The following is a 17,086-nucleotide window of genomic DNA, read 5'->3' on the forward strand; positions in this document are numbered from 1 at the left end:
CTTTTCTGCCCTTGCAGGGAGGAATGACGGGGGCCAAGCGCGGGAGCTCAGGAGACAGCCATGGGCAGGCAGCGCTCGCTCGGGGCCTCGGAGGCGCCGCGCCGCGGCCCCGGGCTCGGAGCTGGGGCTTCGGGCTCTGCGTCTCCGTCCAGGATCCCGGGGGCACAGTTTTCGGATCCCGGGAGGATTTAGGGTCGCACCAGGGCTCTTTTCTGGGCATCTCCGCAGGGGCACGGAGATGACTGGACGGGAAGTGGCTGGGGCTGAGGGTTTGGGCCGACTCCCGCGGGCTGCTGAGACGCGCTTCCTCAGGCACGATGCATGTAAAAAGCAGGGGCCGAGCCGGGCGGGGACTCCCTGCCTACTGCCGGGTTAGGAGGCGCGCAGCCTCGCGATCCGCCGGCGCGCTCCGCATCTCGCCCGGTCCCTCGCGCTGCGCGCAGGATCTGATGAGCAGCCGGAGCTCCACCTCCCCGGGCTGGCAGCAGCAAGAGGCGGGGGCAGAGGGAGGAGGCTGTGCCTGCGCTGCGCTTGCCCCGCACATCCTCACACACAGCGAGAGACGGGCAGGAGCGCGGACGCAGGCACCAGCTGGGGCTGCCGCCAGCCCGGGTCGCGGCCGCTGCGCTGGGACGTGGAGTCGCCGCGCCGGAGCCTCGGCACCGGCGGGCACGATTCCCTCTGGATTTCGCCTTCCTGCGGATAACAGTCCCGAGGAGCGGCAGGGGGCCGGGCAGCCGGTCCCGGCGGGGAGGCGGCGATGGAGAAGCCCGAGGAGCGCCGCGCTAGGGGCAGCCGCGGAGCACAGCGCTGTCCGCGCCCAAGTAAGAGCTGCGGCGGGAGCCGGGAGGGTCCCTGAGCCGCGCCGCGCCGCGGAGCCTGCGGGGAAGGAGCTGCGCCCGGTCCCCGGGCTGATGGGAGCGGGGCGCTTCGGGGAGCGCCAGCCTGGAGGAGGCGCTGGGTGCCGGGAAGAGGGACCCGGCGCGGGGGGAGCGGTGCCCGGAGGCGATACGGGGCGGGCTGGACCCGGCGCGGCGGGGGCTGCCCGCACCCCGCTCCCGGGGACAGCCGGCTTGCGGCTCGCGGCCCTGGCGGGGAGCGGGGGACGAATCCGTGGCCGGGCGCATCGCCATATGCAGACCGCGGCTCCGCGGCCGAGCCGCCTCGGTCCTTGCGGGAAGGGCGGGCGCGGGGCTGCCTGCGCCCCCGGCTCCGCCTGGCTGGGCAGCCCCGCTCGGGACCGGCGGCTGGTGCGCGGGGGCGGGGGCGGCACGCCGGTCCTGGACACTTGTTGTGTCGCCGCTCGCCTCCGTCCCTGCCCGGGCGGCGGGAGCCCGTCTCGGCCGCCGAACGGCTCTTGGCTCCCGGTCGCCCGCGGGTCGCTTTCCCTCTTCCTCCGCCGCGCGGCGGGCGTGAGATCCGCCCGTGGGGTCTCGGGGAGACCCGTGCACAATCTTGTGCCTGCGGGAGAGCCCGTGCGCCACCAGAGGGAGCGTGTGCATACGCACGCAGGTCGGGGTGCGCGCGCGTGTGCGTGCACGCGTGTGTGCGCGCGAAGCTGGGGGTGAGCGGCCGCGGCTGTGCCCGCGGGAGGCTCGGGCCGCTCCGCCGGGGCTTGGCCCACGGCTCGGGTCCTGAGCAAAGGGGCGGGAGAAGCTCGAGCTGGCGTTTCCCGTCGGCGTAGCCCAAGCTGTGCCCGGTGGCTCCCCGCGCCGTCCGGGCTCCCGGCCAGCGGCTCTCCTGCGGCGTCTGCCGCGCAGATGCCGGTAGGTCCAGCCGGGCTCGGCTGCGAGCAGCGGGGCCGCCCCGCCCCGCCGGCTCTGGGGACGCGGCAGGCGCTGCAGCTTTGCAAGCAGGCGCCCATGGGTGTTGCAGCTCCCCACCTCTTGCACCCCCCCCCCTTGCCTCGGGAACGTCAGGGCTCGCCTGGAGGTGTTACCTTAGCAAAGACGTTTGCACCTGGGAGCCACGAGCTGCCTCCTGGATATCTCGTGTCATTTTGCCTGCCTAGTTGCAGGCTGTCGGTAGCTCTTTTTGCAGCCGAGCTTGCCCAGCTTCTCTCATTAGAAGACCCTGCTTTCCACTGCTTGGGACTTCACCAAACTCATGCTGTTGGTCTGCAATTTGCACACCAGGCATCTGCCTTCTGCTGACATTTTTGGAGTATCTCAGCCATTTCTGAGAATGAAGCTAGGGGAAAACAGGCTATTTTGCCCATGTTTAATCCCTTGTTACCATTTTACTGAGAAGCCCTGGGGTTTCAGTGCCCTGGAGAAGGGGCTGGAGATTTAGCAGAAGGGTTCATGGTGATGTCATGCAGATGACTTTTGCCAGTCTTTTGACATGTAATCTGCCAATTTAGCTGTTTAACTAGACAGCACTGAGCATGCTCCATTCCCAAGCAGATCCTGTGTGTGACCACGCTGCAGCCTCCAGGCACAGGTTGAGGGACTGAGCAGGGCTCTGTCAGCAGTTGCTGCTTGCTGCTCCTTTTGTCAGGAGCCGTTGTAGAGTTGGGCACTGAAACTGAGAGGGGGAAGCCTGTCCTTCCATTCCTTCCATTACCTCTGGTGGTATCCTGGCAGTTTTGAGGGGGAGGGGAACATCCTGGCTTTAATGGAAGAAAGGAAGGAAGAAAGGAAGGGGCGGCAAGAATGGAAAGATGTTAGGCAGTATAGGAAGGAGCCAAGGAGGCAGAATGGGCAGGAACAGAGTAGGGAGGCAGAAGACAGAGATGGGGGAGAGAGAGACAGGAGCTAGGGATGAGAGGAGCGAAGGAAAGACAGAAAACAATTTCTCTATCCTAATACACTGCCTGTTGCATGTCCTTTTACAGCATCTGATAAAGCAAGCTTAAGCTCACAAAGGCTTGTGCTATCTATCTGTCTACTCTGGTTAGTCTGCAAGGTGCAAATCTTCCCTGCCTTTCTAATAGATTACAGTCAGGGTTGGAGGATAAGGGGGAGGGGACAGGGGAGGAAGGTGTGTGTTTGTATCTGTGTGAGAGAAATAGGAGAAGGGTCCGTAATGTGTAAAGTCAGGATTCCTAGGTCTCCACAATGCTGTTTAGCTATCCTTCTGAAAGCAACTAGAGAAGTTTGTTGCTAACACCTAATAATGACAGTGCATCCGGGCTCCTGTATATGGAGAACAGCCATCTATTGCTGCCGGATAAGACCCCTATCTTGCAGAGCAGAACGCTTGTATAGTGGATTCTAAAAATTCCATCCATGCTGATGACCCGTGTCGGAGAAGCAGAATGTTTCTACATTATTATTTTTTCTTTGTTTTATTTTGGCTTAAAAAATAACAGAGAAAGAAATTAATATTCCTTAAGATTCTAGGATTGATCATTTAAAAGTTAGACAATGTCTGACATAAGGTAGCCCTTGAATTTTGATGCAACAGTTTTATATATGGTATTTTTTTAATTGCATGAGTACCTACTCTGTAAATCAGGGTTGTGTAGCATAGGGGACTGTCTATAGGACTCCTGCCTCAGTCATTGCAGAATGGGGAAGATGTGTAGTAAGTCACAGGACTTCAGTGAGAGAGAGAATGGTTTCTTGGTTAAGGTACTTGAATGTTGCCATAGTGATCTGGACTCTTGTTTTCTCTCCACAATGCCCATGTGGTGCATGGTTAAACCAAACATTTCTCAGGTGATGACTGGGCTTTCTTAATCTTCTGAGTAACCAGCTTGAGACTCCTGAGGGCAAACTTCTATACATTCTGACCTGAAGTCCATGGGAGCTATGCTTTAAACATATGATGTGCTATGCAATGCTCAGTAGTCTGAAAAATCAAGCCCTAGGTGTCTCAAATTGGACATAACAATCAGTGGATATTTTTGATAATTTTGCCTTTAATCTTTCTGTGATAAAATTCTCCATGTATAGAACAGGAAAACTATGCTACTTCATTTTACAGCATTCATTAATATTTGTGAAGCATTCAGTTATTTCTACAGAGATGAACTCAGGATGAAGCTCATGAGAAAATTAAATACTTCTGTATTCAGTACATGGTTTGGATGGTGGCCATAAATAAGATGTGGAGCCACACATTCAATGATGGGGATGGAAATAAGTAATGAATAGCTGCCCATTTGGTGAGTACAGTCTTATCCTGTACACTGGGGTAGACTGGTCCAGGGGAAAAGTAGTTATGATTGTAATTAAAGGCTGTAATTTTAGGTGCATATAGAAGGGGGTTAAATTAAGGCTGCAAAGGCAGCTGCATCAAGGTATGGCCTAACTCTCGACTTTACATTCTTAATATTCCTATAACCTTATTTGGCTGCAACTCTACAGGTTTTTATAGCATATACATTATGACAGTATCCAAGAGCCTTTTAGTCATGCAGTAGTAAGTAATGACATTACCATCTCTTACACAGGGCTCATTCTCATCTTCTTTCTGTGGGGACAATTGTGTGTAGTGGAGTACTTTTGTATTGGAAGAGTTTGTTTATTCTTTTTCTTTCAGTGGTTATGCTACTTTATGCTTCTGTTAGCAAAGGCAGGTGAGAGGAGTGCTTCTGGCACTTAGAGTAGGTTTGTGATGGTTTTTGGAGTCTTTCCAGGTTTGTTCCAGGGTCTCCGTCTAGTCTTTTGACAGATTACTGTCTCTGGTACAGAGAAGTCTTACCTTACGCTTGAGGACCAGTGCTACAGTGGGTGGGGTGGATGGTGAGCATGCTTATAGCTCTGTAATTCCCTTAGGTTCCTGAATGGGAGTTTTAACTCTCCTGAGACTCTGACCCTTAAAGACCATGTTGTAGTTAGTTCAGGGCTGCCACTAGGCCCAGGACTTTCACCTTTGCCCGTGAGCCTCAGCTTTCTGAGTATTAGTAAGAAACAGTACAGGGTCATTGACACACCCAAGCCTAAAGTAAATACAGGTGAGCAAACAACCCTGCAGCAGGATTTCCTTGTTCTGGTTTGACTGTAGCTGAAAGGGCCTTACTAGGAAAGTGAATCACTCCCTACCAATTCATGGAAACTGTCTGTTTTAATCTCCCATTACCACTGATTATATGGTATCTGTCTATTTGTATCTAATATGGCCATTTTCTAAAATAATACTAAGCAATAGGGTAATAGTGAAATAGGCACCCATGCTTATAGTCAAGGCATGTATACGTGCCTACTTGTGGTTCAGGTGCATGTACTGTGAGCAGTGTCCACGTGCCTTTATTTCTTGCCGGGGGGTGCTGCTTCATTTGCCTTTGTTCCCTGTGCATTTGCCTTTTAGAGGCTTGCTGCAGGCATAGCAGGGTTGGACCTTTGTGTTCCTTATTGCTAGGAGGGATTTTTTTCCCCCCTATGACGCTTCGCTAGGACAAATACATCTGCCTTGTGCATATGAAACTCATAAGCTGTTTGTCACTACAGTCTCTGGTACCTCACACTTCATCCTGCCCAGCTCTCTTCTCCTAGCAGTGTTTCAGAGTAGTAGGTAATTTCTCAGCCCTGTGTGAAAAGCATTGAGCAAAGTTAGGCTGAACTCTGGGAGAAGTTTGGATCCAGGGACACTAGGGAAGGTGAGAGTTGGGCTGTGGAGCCATGGGCATGGGTTCAGGAGTAGGGCAGCAGAAGGTGCCCCATGGGTTTTACTTGTGCAGCTGGAAGAAGTTCACTCCTCTGGTAATGAAGAAGGGGTAGATGGGGCTGCCTTTTGACAAAAGGGTCCTGTGACCTGGCCTCAGAGCCAAGAGCTTAAGGAATGTACTTGTGAGTTTCAAGACAGTATCTGCAGAACCTGGTTCCCCCTGCTGCTGTTTATTGCCTTGTTCATTTATTGGGAATAAAACAGGGGTCTGAGGCCCATCAAGTGCCAGAGTGGCAAGGGTAAATGAGTGGGTGCTTTGTTTGTGTTGTAATGTGATGGCAGAGAAGGGACTCAGAGGGTTTCTTATTTGCTTGGAGTTTCAAAGTGTCTGGGGATATGCTGTGTTAGAACTGTGGATGGTACAGGGATGGCTTGGAGGCTTGCAAGGTGCTATGAGGTCATTCTTTGCAGGGAAGGATGACATGAGGGCTTCTATGCACTGTGAGAGGACTCAATTCTCTGGATCCTGCTATGTGTGGATCTGGTAGTGTGGAGGTTGCCTTGTGATGTGCATAGCTAACTGTGTTGGGGGTGCAGTGGGAGAGGTTTATATATGGAAGGGCCAGATTTGTCATGTGGGAGGACGAGGGGACTAGGTGGCTTGCAGTCTGTGTTCATGTGTATGGTACAAGCATTGCAGAGGGATATCTTTGTGTGTTGCAGAGATGATTGTTTATGCCTTGAAGGCCTGGAGAACTGGGCTGACAGAGGCAGACCGTTCCAGTAGGAAGAGTAGCAGCATGGTCATTTCAGTTCCGCTGAAAGAGAAGGTGGTACCCATCTGCCACACCCCCAGCACTGGAGCTGCAGCATTTCTGTTGTTTGCGTTGCTGGTTAAGCAGTTTTGCTAGCTGTAGAGACAAGGCACAGAAAAGAAAAGCTCTAAGGTACCCCCTTGCTGTGTATGCATGAGGCAGGGGGAGGTGTTTCCTTGGGGACCCTAATTCTCGACCCATTGCCACAAAGCCAGACTGTACTCGTGGACAAGCCACAGTGAGAACAGAGGGACAAATCCACACAGCTCATCCTATGTGTGCATGGAACCATACAGCAGTAAATGCTTCCACTCTAAGGGCCAGCTGGGGCGTCCATGGATAGTGCTCGTATGGGCTAGGGTAGGAGATACCATAGGCACCAACTCTGACTGCATGCTGGGCAGGGTCTGGTCTTTTGTTTTGTTGTAGGGCCAGACCTAGTTCTTTTGTTATATGGGCATTTGGGGAGAGGTGGAGAGGGCACATAAGAGATGCATGCAGATTTCTCTGCAGAGGATGCATCTTGCAGTGTTTCTCTGCAATGCAGAGGGGTGAGCAGCGTGTACAGGTGGTAAGCAGTGTTTCTGCAGTGAGAGTATGTGTGCAGTATCTCTGTCTCTACAGTGCATGTTGACAGTGCCTCAATTTCTACAGTGGTTCTGTGTATACACAGTTTTTCTGCATGTGGCTGCAGTGTGAGAAGGATGCACTTTATCTGTGCAGTCTGAAGGGGTGTCTCTGTCACTGTCTCTGAAGTGCAGTGTCTCTGCAAAGTGTCTTGCTTTATCTCTTTAGTGTGGACATATGCAGTGTCTTTTCAACTGGCTCTCTGCAAGCATTGGGATCGGCAGTGTCCCTTTCCGCAGAATTGGGGCATGAAGTATGCAGTGTATATGCAGTGTTAACGTGCATATGCACATGCCAGTGATTCTCAGCCAGGGTACTGCAGCACTGTAGGGTACCTTGAGACTATTTTGAGGGTGCTGGGTGGGGGGCATACAGTGTTAGCACTGTTAGGTGTGCAAACATGATTCATGAGATAAACCCAGAGATTTCAAATAGGGCTCCATAGTGCTAGAACCATTCTGCTCTGTTGTGGTCTTCCTGGTTTTTCTGCGACAAGATTGCTCTGTTACTTCTTGTAGTCAAACAATGAGTGAAAATGAGCTGGCACTACCAAAGGGGTGCCTTTTATCTAATGGGGTGGGGGGGAGGAGGGCACGTGCTTCCCCTAACCAGTTTGAGAACCACTTTGTATACGCAAGTATAGGATCTCTCTTTATGCAGTGCAGGGTGTGTGCAGTGTCTTTCTCTCCTGTGTCTGCCATATGGGTTGCATTTCATGTTTGTGTCTTTACGCTGCAGGAAGATGTGCAGTGTCTCAATCACTGGAGTGTGGAGCATCTACAGTTTCTTAGTATACAGTGTTTCTGTTTGTAGTGTGGATCTATGTGATGCATTTCTTTGTGGCTAGTGCAAGAGGTGTCTCTGTAATATCTGTCTTTAAAGTGTTTTTGAAGGGGCAGTGTTTCTGTCTTTGGGCAGAGGTGTGCAGTATTTGTGTCTGCAATAAAATAGTTCACTGTGTCTATCTACAATGTGAGCCTGTTCCTCTAGCTGGCTCGAATGCAGTGGTGTGGGTGAATTTTTTTCTTCTTCCCGTCTTGTTTGTACGTTTAGCTGGGCATAACAACAGCTTGTACAATGACTAATGTGGTGGACAGTGTCAGTAGTAGGTTCCTGTCAATGACGAGAGCACTGGGCTGGGTTTTGATGGCCGTGGTGCTTATTTAGGCAGGGCGTAGCAAGAACGTTTGCAAGCTGAGATCAGTTCTCCCCGACACCTGTTTCCAGGAAGCTGCTAAAAGATAGCTCTTGTGACTAGCTTGTCAAGGGTGAGCTGTGGAGGCAGGGGCTCTACATTCTATGGGTAATAGCACAGATGCCCTGAGCCAAAGGCTTTGGGACACTCCTGGGAGTACGGGTGGATTGGTGACTTGCCAGCCTGGCTGGACACGGTGCAGCAGTGAGGTGGGGCAGGGTGTGGGGAGCAGTTCTAAAGAATGGCATGTGGGGTCCCTAATCTCTGGTATCTGTGCTTCCTTGCAGTCCCCCTGTGGTGCAGAATGAAGCAGTTGGCATCATGCCTTGGCCTATGGGTCCTCCTTCAGTTCCCTGCCTCAAGTTCTGGGACACGTGTGGTCTACAAGGTACAGGAGGAGCAACCCCCGAACACACTCATTGGGAGCCTGGCTGCTGACTATGGCTTTCCAGATGTGGGGCATCTTTATAAGCTGGAAGTGGGGGCCCCCTATCTGCGTGTGGATGGCAAAACGGGGGACATTTACACCACTGAAACTTCCATAGACCGGGAGAACCTACGTGAGTGCCAGCATCAGTTCCCAGGGGATCCTTGCTTCCTGGAGTTTGAGGTGTCCATCACAGATTTGATAATGAACAGCAGTCCACGCCTTCTAGAGGGTCAGATTGAGGTACTGGATGTCAATGACAACACACCAAACTTTGCCTCGCCTGTTATCACACTGGCCATCCCCGAGAACACCAACATTGGGGCTCTCTTTCCCATCCCACTGGCCATGGACCGTGACTCAGGCCCCAATGGTGTGGCCTCCTATGAGCTCATGGCAGGGCCTGAAGCACAGGAGCTCTTTGGGCTACAAGTGGCCGAGGATCAGGATGAGAAGCAGCCACAGCTAATTGTCATGGGGAACCTGGATCGAGAGCAGTGGGACTCGTATGACCTGACCATCAAAGTGCAAGATGGGGGAAACCCTCCACGGGCAAGCAGTGCCCTTCTGCGCATCACTATCCTGGACATGAATGACAATGCACCCAAGTTTGAAAAGGCCTTGTATGAAGCAGAGCTCTCAGAAAACAGTCCTGTTGGGCATTCTGTCCTTCAGGTAAGTGCACAGGGAGTACCAGGGTAAAACTCTGATGCCAGCAAATGGGTAGCCCCCCTTTAATCAGTGATCACAATCTTCTAGTTTAGGACCTGAAAAAATATAAAGAGCTGGCACAGCAGAGAGTTATGGTTTTGTATTGAGTGACATTGATAGACCTGTGTTGTGTGTCTAGGTTGTGAGGGAGAGGTTGAGATGCATTGTCAGTCCTGTGTTGTGCGTCTAGTCCAGGGCTGAGGTGGCAGGGAGAGATCGAGATTGAGATTGCAGAGTGTCAGCAGAGTCTGTGTGGAGCCCAGGGCTGAGTGGGAAGTGTGGGTCAGGGCTGAGAGTCATTGCTACAGCTGCATATACAAAGCTTACTGAATGTCTCTGTGTTAATGGTAGCTCTAGATGGGAAATTAGACTTTCCTTCAGTAGCCAGCCCCTTTGGCTGCTGCAAGGAAACTTGTGCTTAGCTGGGACCCATGACCAAGGCTTTCCATTTGCCAAGGGGAAAAATGTGGCAAAACACGGATTTTCTCTTTTAAAGGTTTCTCTTATAAGCTGGAACTCTGCCAGCCTGAAGAGGGGCTGCTTGGGATTGTGGGGAATGGGACACAGGGAGCAGGGGTTACCATGTGCTTGTGTGTAGCCCCTGCAAGCAAGACCTGGCACAGGAAGTAGCACCACATCACCATGTTTGCTAAGGTGAGGTGTGGTGGTAGAGACGTGGACTTGTGCCCCCCTCTGCTGCTGGCCATGGTGGTGTGGTGCTTCCTCCCATTCTGAGTCCCATCTTCTGGGCTGCAGATGCAGCTCCTGCCCCGAGCTGGTCTGGCTAGGCTACAGCCCTGCACCCCATGCCTCGCTGTGGATGCAGAAATCTAGAGAGGCATGTGACCACCCCCCCCCACACAGGTCACCTATACCCACCCCACCCCCCTTCCCAACACACCCATCCCATTCCCCAAACTCAGCCCCTTCCTCTCACACTGGGTGGGGGGCAGCAGGTTGGGGGGGAGGGGCACCAACAGGACTTGGGGGTCCAGGGGGCTGTGGGTCAGGAGTGAGGAGCATCAGCAGGACTGGGGGGGAGGTAAGGGGTTTGGGTTGGGGTGAGGGGCACTAGCAGGGCCAGGGGCCTGTAGGTTGGGAGTGAGGGGCAAAGGCAAGGGCAGAGGCAGGGTACTGACATACCAGGGCTGCTCAGCACCACAAAGCAGTGTGGGGGACAGCCACAGCTGGACCTGAGTCCTGGGGAGTGAAGGGGCAGGGGAAGCTCTGATTTTCTGTAATAACCCCCTCCCCCCCCCCCCCCGAATCAAACACCAAAATATATAGGCATCTAGAATGTATTTTATTATAATGATTGAGGCTTCCAAATTGCTTTAAAATTGTAAACATATCTATAAACCTTTGTGTTTAACTGATACCTATATATATTGTGGCATTTCATTTTGATTGCAGAAAAATGTAGATTCTGGGGTTTTAATCAGAATTTTAGATTTTTAAGCAGAGAAAACCAGGACCCCTGCCCATGACACTGCTTAGCCTCTCCTATTGGCATGCCTGGGATTCCTGCCCAGTATGTGCCACCACTAGGCTTCAAGCTCCGTGGCAGCTAGAGGCCTTATTTTCCACAGATTCTGCAGAGAGAATTTCGAGCCCAGCTATAGCATCCTGTTTTCCTCCTGATTGGATGGAAGGAGAATGAGGGGGTGGATCTCTGTGTATATGGCTTGAAGGGGACACTGAGCTGATGGTAGCTGACATCTGTTTATCTGCAGCTGCCATCTTAATAAGTGGAGCATGGCTGGCACTCGTCCGCTTGCTAATTTCAATGTGAATTTTAAGAGTTCATTTTTCACTGTGAAGAGAATGCGAGCTGGAAACAGATAAGGCCATGGTGCAGTTGGGAGGAGAATGGGTCCAGGCGCTGCTGCTGCCATTGCTCAGCTTTTATCTTTCAGGGGGAAAATGACTTCCGCCTTCTTTGTGAGTGGTAGTAAAAGGTGGAATTTACATTAACAACTTTCGTTCTTTATCCAAATCTGCTGAGTGAGATAACAGGCAGAGCAGCAAATGGTGCAGAGAAGAGGCTGCTTGGAGAGATGATTAGGAAAGCAAATGTTAGACAAATGTTATATTCTTTAGAAAGCAAATAATGAACATGGAAATAGGTTTATGGTGAATGCAGGGCTCCTGAAAGTGAGCAGTTTGGGAAAGGGAAGGGTGGGAAGAGCTGTGCAGTGTATGAGAAGGGGTCTGTCCCCTTCTCCCCAAGACCTGTAATTCCAGCCTGCAGTTCCCTCTGGTATTTCAGCCCTGGGCTTCACCCTCATTTCTGCTGCTGTTCCACAATCCTGACCCATCAGCATCTGATAATGCAAGCCCTCTTGTGAAAGCTTATGTTATGCATCTCTGATTTAGTTAGTCTGTAAGGTGAAGATCTACCTTGCCTTCTGCAACAGCCTCTCTGCCATCCCAGCCCCAGTATCCTTGCACAGCATTCCAGCTCTCCTACCACTCTGTAATCCTGACCTGATTCCCCCACCCCACTATACTAGCCCAGGGTTCCCTGCAGCTGTATTGATATGCCTTGCTGCTTATTCTCAGTCCCCTGCTACCTTCCCCAGGAATCGCTAGATCAGATGCTGCTGCCTGTGCTGAAGTGACCCAAATTGGAGCTGGCTTTGGATCAGGATGAACTGGGGGCTAAGAATAGGGCAGTAGGATGCTTTCTCTGCTTTGAAACAGCACCCAGAAGGGTTTGCTGTGGGTCTTGGCATGGCCTTCTGTTTGTATCTCCAGCTCTGGGTAATGAGATTTTTTTTTATTTTTTTATTTTTTTATTTTTTTGATTTTATTTTATTTTTTTTTGGAGTATGTCTGCAGAGCTAAGTCCAGCCTTACCAAGGTGCGTGCAGGGACAGGCTGTGTATTGTTCCCATGTGATGGGAGGGCCCAGCAGGGTGAGGCTTGCTTACCTGGCAGCCAGCCAGGTAGGTGGTTTTCTAGTCTCTGGCAGTTCTTCCCTGTTGTTGAGAGTCAGAGAACTGCTCCTGGATCACTGAGCTGGTTCACCTGGAGGATTCTTTACATACCAGAGCAGGGCTGTCAGCATGCAGGGAGTGGGTGACAAGAGTTTTACCAGTCAGGCCAGTTTCACAGGAATAGCATGGACAGGATGTGACTCACCCCAAGGACAGCCTGCCAAGTCACAAGGCTCTTGCTGCATGGGTCCTGTCCACGGAGGAGAAAGCACTGGTTCTTCTTTGGGCTTCCCTGATTGATGGGGAAAGAATTATTGCTTTGGTTCCTGGGGAGGCTGATGCAAATAGTGTACTGACTCTTAGGGGTGCTCAGTCCTTTCCACTCTTGTTCACCTTCTCTTCCTCCTACTTGCAGGTGAAAGCCAATGACTCGGATCAGGGCGCCAATGCCGAAATTGACTATTCCTTTCACCAGGCCACAGACATGGTACGCCGCTTGCTACGCCTGGATAGAGCCACAGGCCTCATCACTGTACAGGGGCCCATTGATCGGGAGGATGTTAACATCCTCAAGTTCTCTGTCCTGGCAAAGGATAAAGGGGCTAATCCCAAGAGTGCCCGTACTCAGGTAGTGGTGACCATAAAGGATATGAATGATAATGCCCCCTCCATTGAGATCCGAGGCATTGGTCTTGTCACCCACCAGGACGGCATGGCAAACATTTCTGAGGATGTACCTGTGGAGACGGCTGTGGCCCTGGTGCAAGTGTCTGACCGGGATGAAGGAGAAAATGCTGTGGTTACCTGTGTGGTTGCCGGTGATGTTCCATTCCAGCTGCGACAGGCCAGTGAGACGGGCAGTGACAGCAAGAAGAAGTACTTCTTGCAAACCACCACACCACTGGACTATGAGTCAGTGAAGGAGTACACCATTGAGATTGTGGCTGTGGACTCAGGAAACCCACCCCTTTCCAGCACTAACTCCCTTAAAGTGCAGGTGGTGGATGTAAATGACAATGCCCCTGTCTTTAGCCAGAGCTTCACTGAAGTGGCCTTCCCTGAAAACAATGACCTTGATGACCTAGTGATGGAGGTGAGTGCCAGTGATGCTGATAGTGGCTCTAATGCCAAGCTTGTTTACTCATTGGTGATGGATCCTTCCTCCAAGGGTATTTTTTCTATTGATCCTGATTCTGGTGAAATCCGAGTGAAGACGGTGCTGGACCGGGAGCAGAGGGAGCGCTATGAATTCCTGGTGGTGGCAGCTGACAAGGGCAGCCCCAGCCTCAAGGGTACAGCATCTGTGGCCATTAATGTCATGGACAAAAATGACAATGACCCCAAGTTCATGTTAAGTGGCTACAACTTCTCAGTGATGGAGAACATGCCACCTTTGAGCCCAGTAGGTATGGTGACAGTGATTGATGCTGACAAGGGTGACAATGCCCGCATCCAACTTTCAGTAGAACAAGACAATGGGGACTTTGTGATCCAGAATGGCACTGGCACCATCCTCTCCAGTATTTCTTTTGACCGGGAGCAACAGAGCACATACACCTTCCGGCTCAAGGCTGTGGATGCAGGGGACCCTCCCAGATCTGCCTATGTGGGAGTGACCATCAATGTACTGGATGAGAACGACAATGCCCCTTTTATCACCTCCCCTTCCAATGCCTCTTATAAACACATCCTGCCCCACACCAGCCCTGGGCAACAGGTCAGCAAGGTCAAGGCTGAAGACATTGATTCTGGGGTCAATGCAGAGCTGATCTATAGCATTACTGGGGGCAACCCTTTTGAGCTCTTCCAGATTTCACCTAGCAGTGGGGATATCACACTGGAGAAAGAGATCTTGCGCAAGCATCATGGCCTGCACCGCCTAGTTGTGCGTGTCAATGACAAGGGCAAGCCCTCACGCCATGGAACTGCACTAGTGCACTTTTATGTCAATGAGACCCTAGCTAATCGCACTGTGCTGGAGACCTTAGTGGGGCACAGCCTGGACACACCCCTGGACATAGACATTGCTGGGGATCCTGAATATGAGCGCAGCAAGCAACGCAGCAACATCCTCTTTGGAGTCATTGCTGGCATTGTGGCTGTAACGCTTGTCATTGTGCTGGTCATTCTTGTGCGCTATTGTCGGCAGCGGGAGGCCAAGAGTGGTTACCAAGCAGGCAAAAAAGAAACCAAGGACTTGTATGCACCTAAACAGGGCAACAAGAGCAGCAAGAGCAAGAACAAAGTGAAGAAGAGCAAGTCTCCCAAGCCACCCAAGCCAGCAGAGGATGAAGAGGAGACGGGGCTGCAAAAATCCCTCAAGTTCAACCTCATGAATGACTCTGTAAGTGACAGCCCCCGGATCCATCTACCCCTCAACTATCCACCTGGGAGCCCGGACCTGGGGCGCCACTACCGCTCCAATTCACCGCTGCCCTCCATCCAGCTGCAACCTCAGTCTCCATCTGCTTCCAAAAAACACCAAGTGGTACAGGATCTGCCTGCTACAAACACCTTTGTTGGCACTGGGGACAATAACTCAACAGGCTCTGAACAATACTCAGACTACAGCTACCGCACCAATCCCCAGAAATATACCAACAAGCAGGTAGGAGAGCTCTTCCTGAGCCCAGTAGCTGCACCTCCTCTGCACAGGGGTGCCATCTGGACAGAGGTGTGGGAATAAGCACCACCCTAACTCTGCATGAATGGCCTGGGGACTTGTGAAGCCCCTAGCCATGGCATCAAATTTATGGGTCAGAGAAGGGGAGGGACTGAAGTCATTTGACCTGAGAGTTGATGTCTCTGGTAGATAACCCTTGGACTCCTCAGCAGAATGGCAGTAGACACGGGGGGGAATTGGGATCCAACTGCATTGTACTGATGTGAAGGAATCCTGCATGCCCTTGGTTAGGGACAAAGCAGTGATGAAGGGCCCAAGGAACTTGATCTGAAACCCTTGGCCCAAATAGTTCAATAGCTCTGGGCTGGAGACCTACTTTGAGAGCATCAGGGGCAGTGACAGTCCCCTCCACTTGGGCTGGTATGCTTAGGGCCAAGTAATGGGGGAGAAAGGAGTACGGCCTGGCCCCTGCGAGTGCTTTTGGCAGCCGGTTTCCTGCCCTGCCCTGGCTGGGAGTCTTCTGTGCTCAGCCAGGGTTCAGTGATGCTAAAGGCAGCCTTCATCTGGGCCAGCTCTGGGCAGGGGTGGGGCTGAGCCTCTTTCCATCCTTGTGCAAAGCAAATCTGTAACGCCTGCTTTTCTTGCATACTGTGTGGCATCTTGGAGCATGAGGAAAGTTTAGAGGGAGAGGAGCTCTTTCTTTTTCCTAGGCTGCTCTTCCCTAAATGTTGAGCCTTTTGTTTTAGTAGACATGGAGAGCAACAGGGCCTCCTTCAGTGTTAAGTGCCAGGCCATTTGCTCTGAAGCTGCAGAAGCTGCTGCTGTAACCTCTGCCAAGGCTACTGCAGAGGTGAACAGAGCCAGAATTCCCTACTGACAGTGGGAGGCTCTGATGAATCTGTACTGGGGATTGGATAGGGGTACCAGTGACTGCTGGGCCTATGAAGTGGGAGGTGGGGGGAAGAGGAAAGTCATTGCTGGAAGCCTGGGCCAGTAGGGGGATTTGCTATGTGCCAGAGGTTGGGGCCAGTAGAGTCTGTGCTATGTACTGGGGCTGGGCTTTCTGCTGTGAGTCATGCCTGAAAAGCAGGGATCAGCAAGCATGTTTCTGCTTTTTCTTGGGACCGGGGAGAAAAACTGAGCTGGGGTTCTCTGCTGGGGAGCAAGTGTGTTTCTGCCGTGTGTTAAGGCTGCAGTTAGATCTCTGCTGGGTAACAAGGGTGTTTCTGCTGTGTTTTAGGGTTGGGGTTGTGTGCTTGCTGTTTGAGGTTGGGCTGTCTGCTGTGTGACCTACTTCTTGGAGAAGTGTCAGAGGGGGAGCTGCTTGCTGGCTTGCTTTGAAGCTCGGTAGCTGGCCCTGGAGGTTGTGGGAGAGTGAATGGTGCAAGGCTTTGAGGACCTTCTGATGTAGGTTGCCTGGCCAGCTCAGCCAGCTCAAGACTCCTGTTTTGGGCCCCTGGATAGTCTATCACAGCACAGTGGGAGCCTCCCAGCCTAGGGCATTATATCCTTGGTGCCCCATGGAGTTCCAGTTGCACTGTATCCTATGTTCTACAGGGGCCACTCCTTTGCCTCACTGCACTGTATCCTGTGTCTTGTGGAGATACCTTCTCTACTGCATTGTATCTGATATGTTCAATGGGGCTGGACTCCTGCCATGGTAGGACAGACCTACTGAATCTGCCTTCAATAAAGTGTTCTATTTTTGAATGGTGTGCTTTATTTTTCAAAATGGGGCTCTTCCTTCACTCTATCCCCATCTAGCTGAGAACACTTCCTTTGGAGCCCCAGTTGCTTCTCTTCCCTTTCAGTCTCCTAGCTGAGCCCAGAAACAGTGCTAGCAAAGCCCAGTCCTGGCCAAAGAACCTTGCATTTCACCTCATCCTGCCCCAGAGCATGTGAAGGATTGCTCCTCATGGGTTGCCTCCCTTTTTCACCTGTCCTCCTGGTGCCTGGATTGCACCTGAAGAAAATTCATGCCCCCCACCCCACTCTTTGATCTCAGGCTTGTGCCCTTGTTCTTTAAGGAATCAGGGTTGAAGAGAACCGTAATAATAATCTTATCCATTCCCTGGCGTAGATACAGGTGTGTTTATTTTACAGGCATAGTGGGCCTAGGCCCACCAGGAAACTATAAGCTTTTAGTAGTGGTTAAAGCAGGGATGGGCAATTATTTCGGGTGGAGGGCCACTTATT

General features: G+C 51.9%; 1 protein-coding gene across 3 annotated transcripts in view; it reads left to right on the top strand.

Annotated features, from left to right (window-relative positions):
- The first annotated feature begins 557 nt into the window (after window positions 1–557).
- The window catches only part of PCDH1 (protocadherin 1), a 219,122-nt gene continuing 202,593 nt past the window's right edge, over window positions 558–17,086 (top strand). The window contains exons 1-3 of one of the 3 annotated variants that reach the window (XM_090065274.1): window positions 558–824; window positions 8,478–9,292; window positions 12,683–14,875. In XM_090065274.1, coding sequence (XP_089921400.1) covers window positions 761–824; window positions 8,478–9,292; window positions 12,683–14,875 — 3,072 coding nt within the window. In that variant the 5' untranslated portion in view covers window positions 558–760. Of the gene's footprint in view, window positions 825–1,574; window positions 1,767–8,477; window positions 9,293–12,682; window positions 16,593–17,086 lie in introns of those variants that run through there. The other 2 variants (XM_090065276.1, XM_090065275.1) reach the window with 2 other exon arrangements.

The sequence above is a fragment of the Crocodylus siamensis genome, chromosome 10 (assembly GCF_052110815.1).
Source record: "Crocodylus siamensis isolate JL-2025a chromosome 10, ASM5211081v1, whole genome shotgun sequence".
NCBI classification, from domain to species: Eukaryota; Metazoa; Chordata; order Crocodylia; family Crocodylidae; genus Crocodylus; species Crocodylus siamensis.